Below are 22,214 nucleotides of genomic sequence, written 5' to 3' on the forward strand. Positions count from 1 at the left end.
TTTCTTTTGACTTCCATTTGCATGGAATATCTTTTTCCATCCCCTCACTTTCAGTCTGTATGCGTCCCTAGGTCTGAATTGAGTCTCTTGTAGACAGCATATGTATGGGTCTTGTTTTTGTATCCATTCAGCGAGCCTGTGTCTTTTGGTTGGAGCATTTAATCCATTCACGTTTAAGGTAATTATTGATATGTATGTTCCTATTACCATTTTCTTAATTGTTATGGGTTTGTTTTTGTAGGTCCTTTTCTTCTCTTGTGTTTCCCACTTAGAGGAGTTCCTTTAGCATTTGTTGTAGAGCTGGTTTGGTGGTGCTGAATTCTGTTAGCTTTTGCTTGTTTGTAAAGCTTTTGATTTCTCCGTTGAATCTGAATGAGATCCTTGCTGGGTAGAGTATTCTTGGTTGTAGGTTCTTCCCTTTCATCACTTAAAATGTATCATGCCACTCCCTTCTGGCTTGCAGAGTTTCTGCTGAGAAATCAGCTGTTAACCTTGTGGAGATTCCTTTGTATATTATTTGTCATTTTTCCCTTGTTGCTTTTAATAATTTTTCTTTGTCTTTAATTTTTGTCTGTTTGATTACTGTGTGTCTCAGTGTGTTTCTCCTTGGGTTTATCCTGCCTGGGACTGTCTGCACTTCCTGGACTTGGGAGGCTCTTTCCTTTCCCATGTTAGGGAAGTTTTCAACTATAATCTCTTCAAATACTTTCTCGTGTCCTTTCTCTCTCTCTTCTCCTTCTGGGACCCCTATAATGTGAATGTTGGTGCGTTTAATGTTGTCCCTGAGGTCTCTTAGGCTGTCTTCATTTCTTTTCATTCTTTTTTCTTTATTCGGTTCTGCAGCAGTGATTTCCACCATTCTGTCTTCCAGGTCACTTAACCGTTCTTCTGCCTCAGTTATTCTGCTATTGATTCCTTCTAGTGTATTTTTCATTTCAGTTATTGTATAGTTCATCTCTGTTTGTTTGTTCTTTAATTCTTCTAGGTGTTTGTTCTTTAATTCTTCTAGGTCTTTGTTAAACATTTCTTGCATCTTCTCCATCTTTGCTTCCATTCTTTTTCCGAGGTCCTGGGTCATCTTCACTATCATTATTCTGAATTCTTTTTCTGGAAGGTTGCCTATCTCCACTTCATTTAGTTGTTTTTCTGGGATTTTATCTTGTTCCTTCATCTGGGATGTAGTCTTCTGCTTTTTCATTTTGTCTATCTTTCTGTGGTTGTGGCTTTCATTCCGCAGGCTGCAGGATTGTAGTTCTTCTTGCTTCTGCTGTTTGCCCTCTGGTGGATCATGGTTCTCTTCTGAATGAAGTCCTATAAACCTCTAGTAACATCAGGCTAGTCTCTGTCTTTTTGCATTTTTATTGGTTTCTATACTTGAATTCCTTGATTGGCAGCTTTGTTAATGAAGAAAGCTCACTTTAATAAAATTATTGTGTTTAGATGCTTGTTATAAGAAGCTGTGTGCCAAATGCTTTTTTTAAAAACATGTTTATTTATTTGGCTGCACTGGTTCTTAGTTGTGGCACACAGGATCTTTGTTGCAGCCTGGGGGGTCTAGCTCCCTGACCTGGGATTGAACCCAGGCCCCTTGCATTGGGAGTGCAGAGTCTTAACCACTGGACCACCAGGGAAGTACCGACAAATGCTTTTTTAAAGCCCAATCATTAAGGCTAAGAGGGTTTGTTGCTCACACTACATAACTCATTCTGAGACTATTATAGAGCCATACAGACTATTGTTTCTTTAAACATGCCTATTTGTGATGTGCTGTTGTCCATTATTTGAATCTATCAATATAATAAAGTCTCAATTAAATAAATGACATTTGTTCACTGAAAAAAAGAGGATTTGTTGTTGTTGTTCTTCAGTCTGCCTCCCCATAAGAGATCTGTAGTTGCTTTATAGTCTTTACCTTTGTCATTATCAAGAATTCCTACTCTGCTTTCAAAGTAGGGTTGCAGTTGGGTCTATTCATATTCCAGATTCTTATTTTAGTATTTTCTATCACCATATGGCCTCTCCTTCTTATTCTGATATGGAGTTGAAGTGTTTAGAGAATGATCATAATTAGGTATTACTCATTCTGTATCCTTTGGTCAGCTTTTAAAAATCCTGATGCCTAGGTTGTACTCTATACCAATTAAATCAGAATGTATGGGGGTAGAAGCCCTCGATCTCAGTATTTTTTTAAAGCTCCCCAGGTGATTCCAATGTGCAGCAAGATTTAGAAACCATTGGCTCTGCTTATTAGTCATATAGTGTAGAGGTTCTTTCAGTCATCTCTTCACTCCTCAGGATTAATTAGATGACCTTCTAATAATGCATTTTAGTTACTTGAAAAAAAGATGTTATATAAATTAAGATATTGCTGTAATCATTGTCACTGTTCTTTAGACTGTAAAGAAGCCATTTTTGTGGCAAAATATACATAACATAAAATTTACCTTTTTAACCATTTTTAAGTGTACAATTCAGTGGCATTAAGTACATTCACATTATGTACTACCATCACCACCATCCATCTCCAGAACTTTTCTCATCTTCCCAAACTGAAACTCCATATCCATTCCATCCTTCCCTGCAGCCCCTGGCAACCACCATTCTACTTTCTGTCTCTATGAATTTGACAACCCTAGCTACCTCATATGAATGAGTAGAATCATACAGTATTTATCCTTTTGTGACTAACTTATTTCAATTAGCGTGATATCTTCAAGGCTCATTCATGTTGTAGCATTTGTCAGAATTTCCTTCCTTTTTAACGCTAAATAATATTCCCTTACATGTAGCTACCACATTTTGTTTTTCCATTCATCCATCGATGGACACTTGGATTGCTTTCACTTTTTGGCTATTGTAAATAATGCTGCCATGATCATGGATGTACAAGAAGCCAGTTTTAAGTGATAAACTGATGTCTGTTCTCCCTCTACAAGATGCTTATCTGGATAGATTGCTTGTTCTTTTTTTTTTTTTTAATTTTTTTGGCCTCACAGCACAGCATGCAGGATCTTAGTTCCCCAACCAGGGACTGACCCCTTCCCCCTGCAGTGGAAGCTTGGAGCCCTAACCACTGGACTGCCAGGGAATTCTGAAATTGCTTGTTCTTTATGGATAGGTTGTAGTGTTGTTCACCAGATGAGCTAGTACCTTCTCCTAGTGATTGGTCTTCCTTTCACAAAATATGGCAAAAATTAGATATTGTTCCAAATGCCCTCTAGATTTACTCATAGATGGTGGTAGAATTATTTTATTATATCAGCTCTCTTGCCCAGGCTGTTGATCAATCCTACAGAGGTTGTGTTCTACAAATATAGTAACAAAAGTCTCTGTATGTCTAGTAGGAAATAAAGGACTCATTCTGTATAATTTAGTTTAACTCCAAAATGCTACTAGGACAAAATTGTAAGCCTAAAAATCAACCTGAAAAAGGCTCCCTGGTCATGTTGCTCTAGAAATTGTAAACTAATTAGACTGAATCTAGAAGCCACATTAGGATTCCTTCATTTCTGCCTATGTTATTCAGATAGGCCATTTAACTCTATTTCTTTTTTTTTTTTAACATCTTTATTGGAGTATAATTGCTTTACAATGGTGTGTTAGTTTCTGCTTTATAACAAAGTGAATCAGCTATACATATACCTATATCCCCATATCCCTATATCCTCCCCTCCCAACCTCCCTATCCCACCCCTCTAGGTGGTCACAAAGCACCGAGCTGATCTCCCTGTGCTATGCAGCTACTTCCCACTAGCTATCTCTTTTACATTTGGTAGTGTATATATGTCAGTGCCACTCTCTCACTTTGTCCCAGCTTACCTTTCCCCCTCCCTGTGTCCTCAAGTCCATTCTCTACATCTGGGTCTTTATTCCTGTCCTGCCCCTAGGTTCTTCAGAACCATTTTTTTTTTGTTTTTTGTTTTAGATTCCATATATATGTGTTAGCATACCGTGTTTGTTTTTCTCTTTTTGACTTACTTCACTCTGTATGACAGACTCTAGGTCCATCCACCTCAGTACAAATAACTCAATTTCGTTTCTTTTTATGGCTGAGTAATATTCCATTGTATATATGTACCACATCTTCTTTTTTTTTTTTTAACATCTTTATTGGAGTATAATTGCTTTACAATGGTGTGTCAGTATCTGCTTTATAACAAAGTGAATCAGTTATACATATACATATATCCCCATATCTCTTCCCTCTTACATCTCCCTCCCTCCCACCCTCCCTATCCCACCCGTCTAGGTGGTCACAAAGCACCAAGCTGATCTCCCTGTGCTATGCAGCTGCTTCCCACTAGCTATCTATTTTACATTTGATAGTGTATATATGTCCCTGCCACTCTCTCACTTTGTCCCAGCTTACCCTTCCCCCTCCCCATATCCTCAAGTCCATTCTCTAGTAGATCTGCGTCTTTATTCCCGTCTTGCCCCTAGGTTCTTCATGACCACTTTTTTTTTTTTAGATTCCATATATATGTGTTAGCATACGGTATTTGTTTTTCTCTTTCTGACTTACTTCACTCTGTATGACAGACTCTAGGTCCATCCACCTCACTACAAATAACTCAATTTCGTTTCTTTTTATGGCTGAGTAATAGTCCGTTGTATATATGTGCCACATCTTCTTCACCCATTCGTCTGTCGATGGACACTTAGGTTGCTAAAAACGGTGGTTAGATGCCATGAAGTAGGTGGCAATGCCTTAACCGTATGCGTGTTGTCAGGCCCGAAGGCCTTTTCCATCCTTGTCAAGGGGAGTGCTAACCTTCTCTCTCCTTTCGTACAACACTTAACTCTATTTCTGTACATGGTCTTAGCTTTTTATGTTAAAGAACCTAGTGCCTGAGCTGAGAGCTCACTTTTTTACTTCTTTCCATTCTTAATGACCACTCTTTGTTTCTTGACCTCCTTGAAGGGTATACTTTATTTTTTACAGACAATTCAGGTAGACATTTTTATAAGAGAATCAGCTGTGTTAATCAATAAGTGGAAATTTTTTGGAGGCAATCAACTTTGGAAAGGTAGTGATTACTTATTTTAACGTTGTATTTCTGAAGGCATTACTTTTTCATATTCCCAAAACCCACCTATCTATTTTTATAGCATCGAAGAAATGAATTTTCATTTGTGTGTGTTTATTTCACTTTGATCTTTTTGACACTTTTCCTTAATTTTTCACTTATAATAAAAGTCAGTTGAAAAGAGGCTTATCCACATCACTAAAAGGAGAGAAACTTTAAACTTTGTTAGTCTCTTTGGGTTAACAACTGGGCTGCATCTGTGTGCTTTAGAGGTACGGGAATGCCCCCCAAATTGAGAATCTGATGAGATAATGTGATTTTAGAGCCCATTCTACAGGTGAAACATAGCAACTTGTTCTTCTTGTCTAAAGACTTGTCTATTGAACTCTCCAGTTCGAGAAGCTAAGAGTGAGTAAACAAATCTTTTTTCTTTCTAGATCTTCATCTGCTGGTGGATGTGGCCTGCAAGCAGGAGCACTTTCCACAGGAGGAAGAATTAAAAGAGTGAGAATGGATGACAAACGTGACATTGTGCACTGGCTGTAGCTGGAGGCAGACTAGCCTTGCACATGACACACTGTTGGGGCCCTTTCAGTTCTTTAAGGAAAAAAAGTATTTTTGTTTTGTTAATTGAGAATTTTGTTAATTGAGAATTGGGAATTTGGTATTTACTACAGCTGTTCAGTTCAGATTGTTTACCTTGACACACTACCAAACATCTAGCAGCCTTTTTTTTTTTTTTTGCTGCCCAGATCCCTTTCAAATGAAAGTTCCTGGTCTTCTGTTACAGTCAAAAAGCATCTAAAAACAGCTGCATCTATGGTACCGGAGAATAATCTGTGTGGGTGTGCTGATTTGTCGTCTTGCCACTCTCAAAAGTAGTCAGCACAACTCCAATGGGGAGTTCAGTCTATCTGTTTCAAGTCGCAGTGTGGTCCTTCTAGAGAAAATTGTGTGAGAAACAAAGGCATGTGAGGTAACCAAGATCACAGGTCTAAATGGGTCAGGAATTCCAGGGAGAAACTCTGGGAAAGAGTTAATTTTCTAAGTGATTAACCAGGAAATGCTCTTACTTCCTAACCCAGCATTCTGTTTCAAAAGCAAGGCATCCGGACTTGGACCATCCATCACACTTAACAGCCCCTGATTCTTTTATATTTACAGGAGCATTCTTCTGTTTTCATATCTTTCTTTAACTTTAATGATACATTATCATAAATGGTAAGAAGGTTTTGTTAATATATCACTTACTTAATATATCTTCTAAAGAAAAGTATTTAGCTTGTTGAATGTAATTGTATTTATAAATGCTGGTAGATTTTAAAGTTTTAAAGCTTTATATTTTTATTAATATTGAGGGATAGAGGGATAAAGGATGCATATATAATATTTTTATTTTGAAACGGGAATGTACAATGTGAACAAAACCATTAAGAGATTTAACACAGTGTTTTCTTATTTTAGATTTTTACATTCAGTAAGTATAAATTCTCATCTATAAAAGATACTGTGTGCAAAGTTTGGGAGAAACTGATTAGTAGTCACCTAACAGAAGCTATACCTCTGATATTTTTAATAGTTTATGTATGGTTTAAGCTTCTGAGAGAAGTTTGGATAGTGGAACAGACTATAATATTTTTATCTTATCCCCTCTTTAGGATCCTAAATTCAAATAGTAGGATTATGGGACTGGTTTTTAGGAGAGGTATCTTGGATGTCCACTTTCTGCGGTTGATTCCTTACTTGCTCATCCAATGACAGCAGAAAATTTCTGATTTAAAGTCTTTTAAATTGACTAGAACTTTCTTATTGGATTCTGCCTCAGTTTTCCTAATAAGCACTGCAGAAACAAAAGGAAAGCCTAGGAATATGAAACTAGTGAAAAAGGAAAGGCCCTTAGTGATATAAGTACTGTTCAAGCCATGGTGGATGTAGCAATTCATTTCTTAAATTGCATTGTGCCTTCCCAATGAGGTACTTCCCCAGAAGTATTACAGAGATAGTAGTTTTTTGGAAAAGGATGAGCTCTATATTGGTCTGCAGTGACTCAGTTTAGATATGAAAATAGGTTCTGAAAAGTGACCTGTTTGGTCCATCTGATTAGACTAGACGATGTCCATGTGATGAACATTTACTCATCTTTATTAGCAAGGTTTAAAAGAGGAACAGATTATCAAGGCTCCTACATCTTTTGGTCAGACTGTGTATTTTGGCAGAGTATGTGAAGAGGAGACCCAGTTTCTAAATGAAGGGACTTTGCCTTTTCTCTGTCAGGTTGAAAAGCTGATATACTATGTAGGTGATATTCCTTCCCTTAAATATGCCTTTCTTGGCTTTGTATATGTTGAAAGAGATAATATCTTTTGAGGAACATGTGTCAAGCAGGAACCTTGGCATGGATTTGGTTTCAATTGTTTTAAGGCTTAATTAATGAAATGCCTTTATCAGCTTTCCAAACTTTTTTTTATATATGAATGCAACAGACCAAGGAGCTGGACCTACTGCTATACTCACATGCCTGCTACCTATCAGCTAAAGCTATCATTACTGTCTTGGACAAAGTGGCAAAAGATAAAATAAAATCTTTGTGTGAATTAGTTGGTAGGGTCTGACACGTGCTAACAAGGTTCCTGACTAGTGCCTCAGTATTTCAGCACCTTAAGCATGATAAATTTCAGTCAACAATAAAGTGTTTCAACTAGACTTGTTGTCTTGTTTGTTTTTACTGTTTGGTGATCAATAGAAACCTCAGTCATTATAACTATTAATCATAATAGTGAAGTTCAGAAGAAAATGTGCTCTGTTTTCCAAAGAATCTGACTTTTTAAAAAATATCCTGAGTTTTTTTCATTTACACTTGAATAGAGATTGAATCCTTAAAATGCCATTAAGAATAAGGACAATTCTTGGACATGTTTATAGAAACCTAGTTTTTTGGAAAAGGATCAAGGTCTTCAGTAACTTTAGTCAATGCAGGTGTGAAAGTAGATCCTGAAGTGTGATCTGTCTCGTGTAAAGTTAGGTAGTAGGTGTCAGTGAGATGGGCGATTCATTACCATAGTGATGGCATCTTTATGACATCTCTGTGGTAGTTGTGGTCTGTCAATCCCTGAGGGATAATGCCAAAACTTTGAAGCCAGAGAATAATTTCTCTTGCTTATTAATTCTGGTGACTTTGCTTGTCAATACTGTGTAAATAAACACAATATATCAGTGAATTAAGCTATATAGAGCTGTTTGGTTTGATCCTAAGTAGCTCAAGGTACCCAGACTCATGATACCTATTATCGTCATGCTCAGATCTCAGAGTTTCCTCAAGAGAGGGCAACCACATCTATATTCTTTTCCTTTCAACTAAGTATCTGTATTAAGTCTTAGGTTTGTGTGTCTTAATTCCTTTGCAAGTTTCAAGCAGGAATAGGTGAGGCAAAGTCAATTAGTAGGTTACTTTTTGTTTAGTTTAACATTAAAGATATTTTTACATATATCAGATATATAATAATGTCTATTTTACACATTTTATGCTATACTTTTACATGGCGTACATAAAATAAAAATGTAAAACCAGGGACTTCCCTGGTGGTCCAGTGGTTAAGAATCCGTCTTGCTGGGACTTCCCTGGTGGTCCAGTGGTAAAGAATCCACCTTGTAATGCAGGGGACATGGGTTCGATCCCTGGTCAGGGAACTAAGATCCCACATGCCGCGGGGCAACTAAGCCCGTGTGCCACAACTACTGAGCTCGCGCACCTCAACTAGAGCCCGCCTGCCACAAACTACAGAGCCCACGCACTCTGGAACCTGAGCGCCGCAACTACAGAGCCCATGTACCCTGGAGCCTGCGTGCCACAACTAGAGGGGAGCCTGTGCACCACAATGAAGATCCCACATGCCTCAACAAAGATCCCGCATGCCGCAACTAAGACCTGATGCAGCCAAAAATAAATAAAATAAATAAATTAATTAAAAACAAATCTTTAATTAAAAAAAAAAAAAGAATCCGTCTTGCAATGCAGGGGACGCTGGTTCAATCCCTGGTCGGGGAACTAAGATCCCACGTGCTGCCGGGAAACTAAGCCTGCGTGCGGCAACTACTGAGCGCTCACACCACAACTAGAGAGCCCACGCGCTCTGGAGCCCGGGCGCCACAACTAGAGAGAAGCCTGTGCACTGCAACGAAGAGACTGCACGCTGCAAAGAAAGATCCCGCATGCCACAACTAAGACCCGATGCAGCCAATAAATAAATAAATAAATAAATAAATAATTTTAAATAAATGTAAAACCACAGCAGAATTTTGAAAAATTCTCTCCAGAAGAATTAGAGCTACTCCTATTCTTTAGGAAAGGAGCTATAAAAGGTCTATACTTGCATTATGTTCTTAAGGTCCAACCAATAAAGAAAAAGTGCTAAATTAAGAATTTACTTTAGAATTTCTCTCTCTGCTCTAGGTGTTATTAGGCCTAAAATGCCAAAACTATCCCCATAAACCCTCTTTAAAATTTTTTTATTAATTTTTTTAAACTGAAGTATAGCTGAATTACAATGTTGTATTAGTTTTAGTGTACAACAAAGTGATTCAGATATACAGATACATATATATTTTTTTCAGATTCTTTTCCATTATAGTTTATTACAAGATACTGAATATAGTTCCCTGTGCTATGCAGTAGGTCCTTGTTGTTTATCTATTTTACATATAGTAGTATGTCTCTGTTAATTCCATACTCCTAATTTATTCCTCCACCACCCACTTTCCCCTTTGGTATCCGTAAGTTTGTTTTCGATGTCTGTGAGTCTTCCTGTTTCATAAATAAGTTCATTTGTGTCATATTTTAGATTCCACATATAAATGATATCATATGATATTTTTCTATCTCTGTTTGACTTACTTCACTTAGTATGATAATCTCTAGGTCTATCCATGTTGCTGCAAATGGCATTATTTCATTTTTTAAAAATATTTATTTATTTATTTAAAAATATTTATTTAAAATAAATATTTATTTATTTTATGCCAGGTCTTAGTTGCAACATGCGGGATCTAGATCCCTGACCAGGGATTGAACCTGGGCCCCCTGCACTGGGAGAGTGGAGTCTTAACCACTGGACCACCAGGGAAGTCCCTCATTCCTTTTTATGGCTGAGTGATATTCAATTGTATATATGTACCACATGTTCTTTATCCATTCATCTGTCGATGCATGTTTAGGTTGCTTTCACGTCTTGGCTATTGTAAATAGTGCTGCTGTGAACATTGGGATACATGTATCTTTTCGAATTGGGCTGTAGACCCTCTTTAGGGATGAAATTCTCAAGGTGACTAGGTCACTCATACTTTTTGCCTTCAGAGGCATTATGTCCTTTAATCTTTACAACAAACCTACAATGCAATTATTATTCTCCACATTTTACAAGTGATCAATTTGTACAATTCTTTTGTACAAACTAAAAATTGTTTTAAATTTTGTTATGTGCTTTTTACCACAATAAGCATGTAACATAAATCTTAACCATTTTCAAGTGCAGTGTTAACCATATTCACATCATTGTTCGTTTGTACAATTTGGAAAGACTATTGGCAGCAGGTCAAAATTAAATGTCTGGGCACAGTCAAATATAATCTGGTCGACTTGAAAATTCAAATTTTAGAAACATATATTAGAAACTTCTGCATTATTTCTAAAGAAAGGGTTACTAGAAGGGTTATTGTTCATGAGTTGGTAATTAACCAAAAATTAGTTTTCTTTTTGCCTATATTCTTCTCATTAAGCATATATATTTTTTCCCTTTGTTTGTATTTATGATATAGACTTACTTGCAGTCTCACATGGAAGGCCCAGGTCTGATCCATAGTATATTTCACCTCCCAGGGATGTGAGAAGAAAATAACAGATTCCAGACCTCTGACATCACCTAATCTAAAAGCTTGGTACAGGCACAGTTTAGAAAAGAGCTACTGAATTTAAATTTGTAAGGGCTGAAGAAAAACTATGCATAAAATGGACAGAGTTCTTGCCAGGGTAGCAGACTTAAGACAGCAATACATCAGTAAGAACTATAGCACAGGATCACTTTATTCTGGCTTTGTGGCATTTACAGACACTAAAACCCGGAAAGAGCAGAAATGCCTTTTAACTTATATTTGCAAAACCTTGTGTCCATTATTTTATCTTCTGGGTTTCCTTTTTTTTTTTGTCTTTATTTCCTTATACCACCATCTATGTCTCTTGGGTGCAGAAGCTGCTTACCTGTCTGTTTCTGTGGCCCTGATTTACATGTGGTAGCTTGCTTACCCAGAGAAAGGTACTGAAGATTGAATTGCATGCAGTTTGGCTGTGGCTCAATAGAGGGAGTCGAGGAGCCGAGAGAGGCTCTCTTCTCAGCACAGGAACGTGTCTGGTGAAGTGTGCGCGCACCGGGCCCCAGCCAGCCAGGAGGAGGAGGGGCGGGATGGGGGTGGTTGCCTCTAGCTGCTCCACCCTCACTTTGTGTCAGCAGGTAGAGAGCGTGATTGCAGTCCCAGGGGAGGGAGTCAGAGCTAGAACACCAGTTACAAACCACAGGCTTCCTCCTCTAGGGAGCTGATCCAGAATTGTCTTTCTGGAAGGGAAGCACTCGAATCCTTCCGAACTTTCCAAGTCTATCCATGATGCAGAGACATTGCCCTCTGGGATTTTCTATGTTCCTGGTAGTGAATTGTTGCTGATGTATTTGCTACTTTGCTTCTTTTCTCTTTCAAGATTTGATCATTTTTATATGCTGTTCGGGGAGAAAAAGGACTTTTGTTAGAAAGGAGATTTCAGAAATGGTTTTGGATCCTCTAGAAGTGTTTTTAGAGTTCTTGGGGACAGTAGCTCTAACCTTGGAGTAAGTTTCTGCCTTTGACCTGCATGGATTATTTTTTCGGGCTGCGGAATTTCTCGGCACCTAGCTGCAGTGTGGGGCACTTGGTTTGGTTGCAGAGTAAGAAGGTGGAAGAATGAGCTGTACTTGGTTAAGCAGTTGAAACCTTTTTTTTTGAGCAGGATCTATAAAAGCATAATTGAATTTGTTTCACCCCCGTGGATTCCAGTGGGCCTGACAGCACAACAGGTTTGCAGATTTCTTTCGAAATTCTTTTTTTTTTCTCCCTCTGCCTCAGCGAAAGAAAAGAATCTATATCACAGGTTCATGTTCCATTGCTTGGCTTTTCAGCACTTATTCTGAAGACTTAATAAGATTTTTTAACTTGACCTCTGAACACAGTGGGCTTTGTGGTTGAAGTGCATTTGTATTTACTTAAGGGTGCACATTTTGAAATCTTAGAATAAGACTTTGTTTGTACAAAGACCCAAATTCTGAAGTGTGCCTAGAAATAGCACAGATCTACTCTACTCAGGTTTATTTTTACTTTTTCAGCGTGTTCTACTTAGAGCCTGTAGACTAATCACCTCCTTACTCCCCCCCTTTATTCCCCACCCCCTCAAGGAATTTGAAAGTGTGTTAGGAATAGTCCTTTGTTTTACTTATGAACCTAGAAAATTACAGATTATAAGATCTGGATAATAAAGTAGTTTCCAAAAGCATCTCATGGGAAATCAAAGTGCTTGGCATTCTCAAGCAGGAGCATAAAAGCTGGAATCCCTAAGAGAGAAGGGAAAATAAAGATAGAAATATGAATGTCAACTGGGAAAAATAATTGGAAAGCCAACATTTTCAAATATTCTTCTAATTATGAAAGTTGGAAAAGCTTGTGATGCTCAGGTTTATCCTGTGACTATGTGAAGACATATAAATTAGCACCTAGTTTACAGGCAAATCTAGGTAGAAAATCTAAAAATCATAGTATATTTAAGTTCATGAAAAGTGTTGTAAGTTCAATGGGCCTGGAACTTTGGCTACAATGAAATGCAGTTTAATGTTGAAACTTTTATGAATACATGTTGTAACATCTTTGGACATCTCTCAAGGTGTGGCCTGAAATATTGTTTCCTCTCCTTCCCCATTTTTTAAGAAAAAATTCTGTGATCTTTAGTCTTTTACCGTTGACGAATTTTGTGGCTTTAAAGGACCATCTCTTCGTTTTCTGAGCTGGAGTTTTTCCACTCTCACCTTTGATGCATGGCCTTAGTCGTTTACTTTGCCTTGTTTTGTTCATTAACATTGGGTTTAGTGGCCCGAGAACTTGATGCATATGGAAGACCAGCACCAAGTGATCTGACATAATTAAAATTCAGGATGTGACATTCAACCTCAAGCAAAATTGAAAATTCCAAAGAGAAGCGGCAATATCTTTACTAATCATAGTGAAGATGGGAGAAAATGACATACCTGAAGCAGAAGTAGGCTGAAAATACCTTCTTCCCTGCCAGATCAGGAATACCACCTGTTCTTGGGAATATACTTTAGAGAAAGGAAGGGCCAAAACCACGACTCAGCTTTCTGAAACTGAAGCATAAGTTTCTTTTCCTCCGTTTGTCTGGATCTAGGAACCTGTGTTTGGTGTTAGCTAGTGGAAGCAGTATGTATGGCCGAAGTGCATTGCTGCAGCTGGTAGCATGAGTGGTGGCCACCAGCTACAGCTGGCTGCCCTCTGGCCCTGGCTGCTGATGGCTACCCTGCAGGCAGGCTTTGGACGCACAGGACTGGTCCTGGCAGCAGCAGTGGAGTCTGAAAGATCAGCTGAGCAGAAAGCTATTATCAGAGTGATCCCCTTGAAAATGGACCCCACAGGAAAACTGAATCTCACTTTGGAAGGTGTGTTTGCTGGTGTTGCTGACATAACTCCAGCAGAAGGAAAATTAATGCAGGTAAGGATGACTTTATTATTTTTCACTTTCCATCTGTTTGAAATATGCCTTTCTTCTTTTGTCTGCCAAACCAAATTCCATACAAGGGCTCTGCTGCTTAGCTTTCTGTTTGTTTCATCTTGTTAAGCATATTACTTTATTGGCCTTCTAAAGCAAATCCTTATTTTAAACTAGAGAAGAAACATATAAATCCTGTATTTTATAAGATCATCTGCTTATTTTTAACTCTCGTACTACACTGCATTACATAATAAGACCTTTCTTTGCAAGTGATATATTCTGGACACTATTTTTTTTATAGATGAAATATATGGGCTTGTATTTAATTAACTCGAGGATTGTACTTTACATCATGTTTAGATTTGAAGTGAGCACCGAGGAGGTTGATTTTAATGGTCAGTAGCACCCTGAAATTCTAGAATGTCCTTGGAACAGATTTGATCAGTGTGTCACTTTTAAAATTCAGTCAAGCTTGAATGCTACGGCTGGCCTTATACCACGTGTGGCACCCTATTGCTAAACCCAAAATGGAGAGGGCTAGATTACAAAATGGACACAAGGTGTAAACTTGCCTCCTGATCACTTTGGTCTTGTCTACACATAATTTTATTATTTTCAAAAATTTTAAATTTAACATCTGTTTTTTATTGACCCACAAAGTTTTTCAGACACAGTTTCTTAGGCTTTCAGGTTGTGAATTTTGCCTATAACTCATTCATAGCCTACTCTTTATGTGTTTAGTGTATGAACTGACTGAGGCCATAGCATTTCATAGATGACTTGCTCATTCCCCATGGTGAAGATAGAGCCTTGAGGGCTCTACCTTTTTCATGTGGCATTCTGGTATCTTACTCTATAAAATTATGTTGCTTATTGATTAAAATTCATTTTATAAAAGGACATTTCTTGCTGTAGCTCTTAGTCACAGGTGAAAAATGTTAAATATCATTCATCTCAGCATCTAAGCTCAGATTTTTATTTTGTGACATAAACAGAACCAAAATATTGTATGAATTTTAATTTTTGTCCACTGAGAGGAAAAAGATGAGAAAATTTAACAAATTATAGAACTCTCTTTGCCAAACACGGATTTTTACATATATGACTTAGTGGCTCTTCATGATCACTTCTTAGGCAATATTTTGAAGGTGGGATAAGTGAAGTGGAAGAAGAATTGGGTGAAAAGGAAGGCTCTGCTATTTAGAAAAATAAACAGGCAAAAAGAGTATATCTGGAAAAAATAGTGTAAGAATTTTTGGATAAGAGTCTATTCACTTAATTTGAACTTTAGGATAGAATTAGGAATATTTAAAAGTTGAAACCATAAATCATTTTGAATATAACAATTGGAAAGGAAACTTCCATCCTGACCTTGCCTAGTTTATACCTTGAGGCATGAGGTATGTGCTCCATTGTAATTTTTTGCCCTAAGTAATTTTACTATAGAACCATATTCTGGAGGCTCTGAGGTCTTTGGGAACCATGCTAAGCTTTGTGTCTTATTAATGTCCTGTGGCAGCATGTTCAATGGGTTAATTATATGCTGCATAAAATAGTGTCTTTTATTTTAAATGTTTTGTCTTCTATTATCATAAAGCTCCACATAAAGTTTCTGTGTATTCATAAAGGAAAAGGTATATAAGAGATACTAGCTGGCATTCTCTGCCATTTATTACCTTGTCAGTCTGTATCATATCTTCTCTTATTTTGCCCTTTTTCTCACTCTGGTAAGTGTTGCTTAATCTTTTTATTTTATTTTTTTTAACCTATTAACTTTGAATCTATCAGTGTACTTTAAGTATTGATTCTTTACTTTGTGAAGAGGGAATTTCATTGTTTCTATTATTTAGCAAGGCCTTTCCAGGCTTTCCAATAGATAGTTTGCATCATTGGCAATTTTCAGTCTTTCTTCACCTTTTCTCTCCATACAAGCTTCTTCTAGGTCATTAATAAATTTGTACACTAGCCTAGTATTAATCTCTGGAGACTTTCAGTATTGGTCCTGGTTTATTTTCTATTAATCAATTTTTAATTTACAGTAATTACTAAATTTTCTTAATAACCTCTTATGAGAGACTCTATTTAAAAAAAAAAAAAAACTTTTGGATGCTATGTCTCAGTTCATTTTTATCCACTATTTGATTAACTCTTTCAAAGAAGTCTAGCATGTTAGGGACACATGGTTTACACTTCTAGAATCCATGCTGTTTGTTCCTTATCAGATTACACTGCAACACAGGTTTACTCAACTGTGGTTAACCAAGCCTTCCACTCAACTGAAGTTCTGTTTAAATGTCCTAGAGCTGTGCTTTGCTGCACTTTAGCTTTCTTGATGGATATCTGTCCCCTGGTGTCACAGAACTAAAGGCAATCTTCTCTGTTGGCTTTGCAGAATTTTGGATAATTCTGTGTATCCTTCTACCTATGAATTATTCTAGCTGCCTGTTAAGTTTGATTATCTTCAAAGATGCAGTCAGGTCTTTGTAAAATTGGGCATGCTATGCATTGGGAAATGTAAAGTTATGAGAACAGTGATTTAAAAAAATCATAATGACCTTGTTGTGGTTTCTGGAATTTCCAGAGAGTTTCAGAAATTCTGACATTTCTTTACATTTTGTTCAACTATTTCAGGGTATGTACTTTTTCATAAGGACCAAATTAACTGGATTTTCATTTGTATTACAATTTTAATTTTCCTTAGACAAAGAGAAACATCCCATGACAATGTGCCCCGAATTTGCTTAATAATAAAATAGGCCATAGACGTGTCTCTAAAATAATTTTGCTTGTCTCAGCTTCATCTGATGGCTGTATATACAAGGCCAGGCCTTGGTGAATTTTTGTCCTGATTCTTATTCCTCACTCTTTGTACTTAGGTTTCTCTTTACCAACAGTTACATCCATTGTACAAGATATGTTCAGAGTCTTAAATTATAATATTCTCTTTAAAGTACTAGAAGAAAGTCAAAATAGAAGAGGAAATGTTGCCTTGGCTGTATTCCTTTCATTTCTCAAGTCTTCTCTTTTCCATTTCAAAACTCCCCATCTTAGCCCTGACCAAATTATATTGCTTTCCTTTCTATTTTGCCCAAGAGCTGCTTCTTTGCACTACCATATCATTTCAAATCCCTGTGCGGCTTTGCCATTGTCTTTAAAGTGTCTACTTCTTAGGTTTCCCCTACGTTTGCCAAAATCCTGTCTCTCCCTCTCCTCTGATTTCTTTCTACTTTTTAAATCTTTGTTTCCCATTGAATTTTTATATTTAGGATAACCTTCCACCACTATTCTGCCTCAGTATTTCCCTAACTAGCCCTCAAAAATCCATGTCCAAAAATTTTTTTTGTAATTATGAGTAATGATGGATGTTAACTAAGCTTATTGTGGTGATCATTTCACTATATATATAGTATACATATATCAAATCATGTTATATACCTAAAACTAATATAGTGTTATATGTCAATTATATCTCAAGAAGAAAAAAAAGAGAGAATGTGGGAGACACACACAAAAAAATCCATGTCAAGGAAACTTTCAGGGATCTCCTAATTACTTGGCAGTGACTGATAAAGAGGACTAAATGATAGTGATTTTACTATTATTCTTACTATTTTGACTGTTCATTTGACTAATTCTTCTTCTCCTGGTTTATACCATTGTAGAAGGAAAATGAGCTGGAGCTTATGCATTGTCTCATTGTCCAGTTTTCTGGTTTGTTTACCTCTTATCAACATTTGTTTATATTATTTCTAAGTGATATTGTTGCTACCACTTCTAAAAATGATTACAGTCCTATTTTCTTTCTCAATTCTTGTTCTTTATTAATAACTGTTACTTAGAGGGACAACTCAAATTAATCTTCCTTCTTCTCAAAGCAGAAGAGCGAGAGGATCTTTGTGTAGCGCAGGAGAGGTCACCGATTCTTTAACTATCACACTCTTCCTGCTGAGCTGGTTGTCCTGGATTTTCTTAGACTCCAGGTTAAAGTTATGATCAAGATTAGAATGTGCTGCCCTGAGGCTTCAGACCTACAATGGGAGCTGTGGTAGTGCAGCGTTTGGCCAGTAGCAGTGAACACCTCCTGGACAAATTCCCCCTTGCACAATGTCTCTGCTTGCCCCTTCATTTACCTATTAGTCAACACATAGTTATCCCATCTTTCCATTTTCACTTTATTTGTAGTCAGGGCCTGAAATTAATTATTTCGGGAGGAAGAGAAAACTTTATAATTATTAAAGTGTTGGCCAAAGCCAGAGAGACAATGCTTTATAGCAAACTGTAGTTGACAAAGTGACTAAACTGTGACTAAAGGGACTTGACTTTTAGCTTTGACTCTGCCACTAAGTAGTTGGGTGATTTGGGACAAAATAGTTTTTTACCTTTCTAGGCTTTAGATTTCCCATCTGTAAAACTGAACTTGTGCTATGCACTTCACATGTATTAACTCATTGAATCCTTGTAATACCTTCATGAGAGAAATACAGTACTTTTTTTTTTTAAGATTAGGGCAGATTTGTTTAATTGAAGTATAGTTAATGTACAATATTATATAAGTTACAGGTGTACAATATAGTGATTCACAATTTTTGAAGGTTATACTCCATTTATAGTTATTATAAAATATTGGCTATATTCCCTGTGTTGTACAATATATCCTTGTAGCTTATTTTATAATACATAGCAGTTTGTACCTCTTAATCCCCTACCCCTATTCTGCCCCTCCCCCCTTCCCTCTTCCCACTGGTAGCCACTAGTTTGTTCTCTATATCTGTGAGTCTGCTTCTTTTTTTTTTTTGTTATATTCACTAGTTTGTTGTATTTTTTAGATTCCACATAGAAGTGATATCATACAGTAGGAATACAGTACTTTTATTTTTACATGTTATAGGTAAAGAAACTGAGGCTCAAAGTGAGGCTCAAAGCTATTTGCCAAGATCTAATAGTAGGGGGCATAGCTGGAACTTGAACCCCAGAGCTCATGCTTTTCTAACTCTAAAATTCTGTACAGGGACTTCCCTGGTGGTCTAGTGGTTAAGACTTCGCCTTCCAATGCAGTTGGTGTGGGTTTGATCCCTGGTCGGGGAGCTAAGATCCCACATGCCTCGTGGCCAAAAAAACCAGAACATAAAACAGAAGCAATATTGTAATAAATTCAATAAAGACTTAAAAAAAATAAAATTCTGTACATCTACGAATGCCAAAGATGAACAAAACACCAGTGTAGGCTTTGTCTAAATGATGAATTTATTTCCAGAATAGAAAGGAATGAAACTGATGAGCACTATTCTCTGCAATTGATCCAAACTATATAATATATAGTTAACTTCTAATAATCTGCTAACTTCTAATAATCTCTGTGTTTCTTCTATTTCTCTCATTTGTGTTTCATTTACAAAGATATTTACAAATCAGAATGTTTATTTACTTAGTATTTCCCTTTGAGTGGAACAACTTTCATTACCTTTCTTTTCATTTTATAACAGTCTGTGGTAAGTTATCTTATATGGGAACCTGAAATAATAAACTTTGAAATAGTGTGCATCTAACTGTCATAGTATGCATCTAACTGTTAGAGTTCCTTGGAAGCAGAGATTTCAAAGATTTTGTGATTTTGCTTTGAGGCCAGCCTTTAAAAGAAGTATAAATATTCAAGGTACAGTCAACCCTTTGTTATTTATGTTAATGGCGGTGCAGAAAATTCAGCTAATTTATAATTGACTTTGGAATGTAGTCAGAAGTACACCATCAGATGTAAATCCTCTGTGCACACAAGCAATCTTAGGTGCTTGCCTTCTACGATCCCAGCTCAGAGCCTTCTTGATATGGCTTTGTTGTTAGAAGCATGGCACCCAGAAGAGAGAAGAAAGCTGCAGAATATTTTTAATGATAATTTTTCAAGTTAAGGAGATATCTCATTTATATAAAAGTACCTATCAGGCAAATTTGTGTATATAATAGTTCCATACTTCATGTGGAAATCCAGCAAAATTGTTGTAAGTTCAAATTCATTAATCTCTGTGGTTAATAGGAGGTAATGAATGAGCTGTGCCCTTGGTTATTGCCCCTATCAGGCTATTTAGTGTCCTTTGAGCTGATTCTAGGGGTACGCATTTCCTTGGTTTTTGTGGTAAACTCTGTGTCTGTGTCTGTGTGTGTGTGTGTGTGTGTGTGTGTTGTAATTTTCTTTATCTACAAATTAGCCATAGTTTTTTAACTATGTTTGTCAAACATAACTATGATTGTCAAAAACCATAGTTTTTGTTTTTAATAAAAAGGCTTTACATTTCATTCACTGGACAGTGTTTATTGGAACTTTTGTGTGCTTTTTTTCCCTCCTCTTAACTCCCTTCAAATTACGAAGTACAGTAGAGGAAAAAAGATGTTATAAATGAGCAATGTACTGTTACAAATGTTCTGTCAGGAACCAGAATTGGTAGCAGGGTATTGTCAGAGAAGTGTGTGATGATGATGTTCCATCGAATTTATGTAGCAGTGTTCTTCCAAGAAGCTTAAAATGATTCACAAATACTTGCAAACCAAATACAGGTGATACTCCATTTTATAGAAAAGGAAACAATGGGAGAGAGAAAGCAAGTTAATTATCTTAGAAGAAAGTTGCATAGAGATGGACCCAGTGTGCTTTGCAGGAGATAGACTAGTAATCCACTTTTTAAGTTATCCAAGGATGTGGATTTCTCAGGGAAATCCTCAAAAGCTAAAATATTGTCAGTGGCTGAGATATCCTCTATTTGGACCGATGTTGCTCAGTTTGACAATTCAGTTTAAAAGCTATTGGTGAAGCAGTTTGCCAACTTTATGTCTCAAAAAGCCCTCTGAGCTAACTCTCTGACCTGCATTCATTGTTCTTTTGAGAATTGTTAGAGAACAAGCCAGGGTCTTTACAGTGACCTATAAGACCCTTCAGGATCTGGCCTGGCACCTGAACCTTTTACCTCCTCTCCCCTCACTCTACTCCAGTCACCCTGACCTCCTTGTTGTCCTTCAGTTAAACCAAGACTATTACCACCTCAGGGCCTTTCCACTTACTAGTCCCACTTATACCCTGGGTATTTTCTTCTCTCAGTCTCAAATATCAACCCCGTGTCAAATATACCTTCTCAGTGAGGCCTTCCTAGACCATCCAATTCCGAAGGACTCTTCCTATTCCCCCTAGGGCTTATATTCTCCTTCCCTGCTTTATTTTTCTTTATAAACTTACTGCCATGTGACATACTTTTATAGTTGTCTGCCTCCCCTCAGTAGACTATGAGCTCTGTGAAAGCAGGGATTTGGTCTCTTTAGTTCAGAGCTTTTTGGGAATAGGGCTTTAGTATTACTTAGACAGTGCCTTTGACACAGTAGGTACTCAATAAATATTTATAGAACGAATATAAGGAACATTATGGTGGTGCTGAGTGGCTGTGATAAGTTGGACATAACTCTAGGATGAAGCAGATTTATTTATATCTCATCACATTTTTTAAAGTATATTGTGAAGTCAATTATTTTGAGTGCTTTGTGTTTGATAGAGCATGCTGTATTCCTTTATTTCTCTGACTTACTGACAGCATAGTGTCTCCTTGATTGTCATTTTCAAATTGTAAATATGGCTATAATCAATATGTTTGAGGCGCTCCTTTACCCAGCACTTATTTAGTTTAATAACTAGCCCAACCCCTACTTTTTAGAAAATTCTAAAGACGCAGACGTAGAGAATGGACTTGAGGACACAGGGATGGGGAAGGGTAAGCTGGGACGAAGTGAGAGAGTGGCATGGACATATATACACTACCAAATGTAAAATAGATGGCTAGTGGGAAGCAGCTGCATAGCACAGGGAGATAAGCTTGGTGCTTTGTGTCCACCAAGAAGGGTGGGATAGGGAGGGTGGGAGGGAGACGCAAGAGGGAGGAGATATGGGGATATATGTATATGCTGATTCACTTTGTTATACAGCAGAAACTAACACACCATTGCAAAGCAATTATACTCCAATAAAGATGTTAAAAAACAAAGAAAATTCTGATTTTCCAAGAAAAATGGATTGGGGTACTGATTTAAAATCTGTGATTTTAAGATATTAGCATGTATCCAAAGGACCTCACCTTCTTAGTCCTTAGGCCTGTGATTCCCAATTCTAATTTTGAGATACCCTAACACAGTGGTTTTCAATCTTTTTTTTTCCATTCTTTTTTCCCCTAAACTATTTGGTGGGGCGGGGGGGGGGGGGGGCGGTCACTGGCCCCTTTGAGAATGTGCTGAACGTTATTGACCATATGTACTTAATGTACAATTTTGCATAAAATCTCAGTGAGTTGAGAGAATCTCTGAGACACATGTAGGAATCTAAGGACACCAGATTAAGAGCTGTTATCCTAGAATAATCCCAATTATTT

The 22,214-nt window shown here is 37.1% G+C and overlaps 2 protein-coding genes and 1 non-coding gene across 3 annotated transcripts in view; 2 read left to right on the top strand and 1 right to left on the bottom strand.

Moving 5' to 3' along the window:
• HSF5 (heat shock transcription factor 5) overlaps window positions 1–5,535 on the top strand; it is a 47,653-nt gene extending 42,118 nt beyond the window's left edge. Inside the window, exon 6 of the mRNA XM_061175112.1 lies at window positions 5,465–5,535. Within this exon, the coding sequence (XP_061031095.1) occupies window positions 5,465–5,535 (71 nt within the window). The remainder of the gene's footprint in view (window positions 1–5,464) is intronic.
• On the bottom strand, window positions 4,668–4,795 carry LOC133081007 (U6atac minor spliceosomal RNA). The gene has a single exon (XR_009698684.1). It is a non-coding gene; the product is annotated as a U6atac minor spliceosomal RNA (small nuclear RNA).
• Window positions 5,536–13,235: 7,700 nt separating the features above from the next.
• RNF43 (ring finger protein 43) overlaps window positions 13,236–22,214 on the top strand; it is a 60,937-nt gene continuing 51,958 nt past the window's right edge. The window contains exon 1 of the mRNA XM_061175182.1: window positions 13,236–13,818. Within this exon, the coding sequence (XP_061031165.1) occupies window positions 13,567–13,818 (252 nt within the window). The 5' untranslated portion in view covers window positions 13,236–13,566. The remainder of the gene's footprint in view (window positions 13,819–22,214) is intronic.

This window comes from Eubalaena glacialis, chromosome 19, assembly GCF_028564815.1.
Source record: "Eubalaena glacialis isolate mEubGla1 chromosome 19, mEubGla1.1.hap2.+ XY, whole genome shotgun sequence".
NCBI lineage: Eukaryota > Metazoa > Chordata > Mammalia > Artiodactyla > Balaenidae > Eubalaena > Eubalaena glacialis.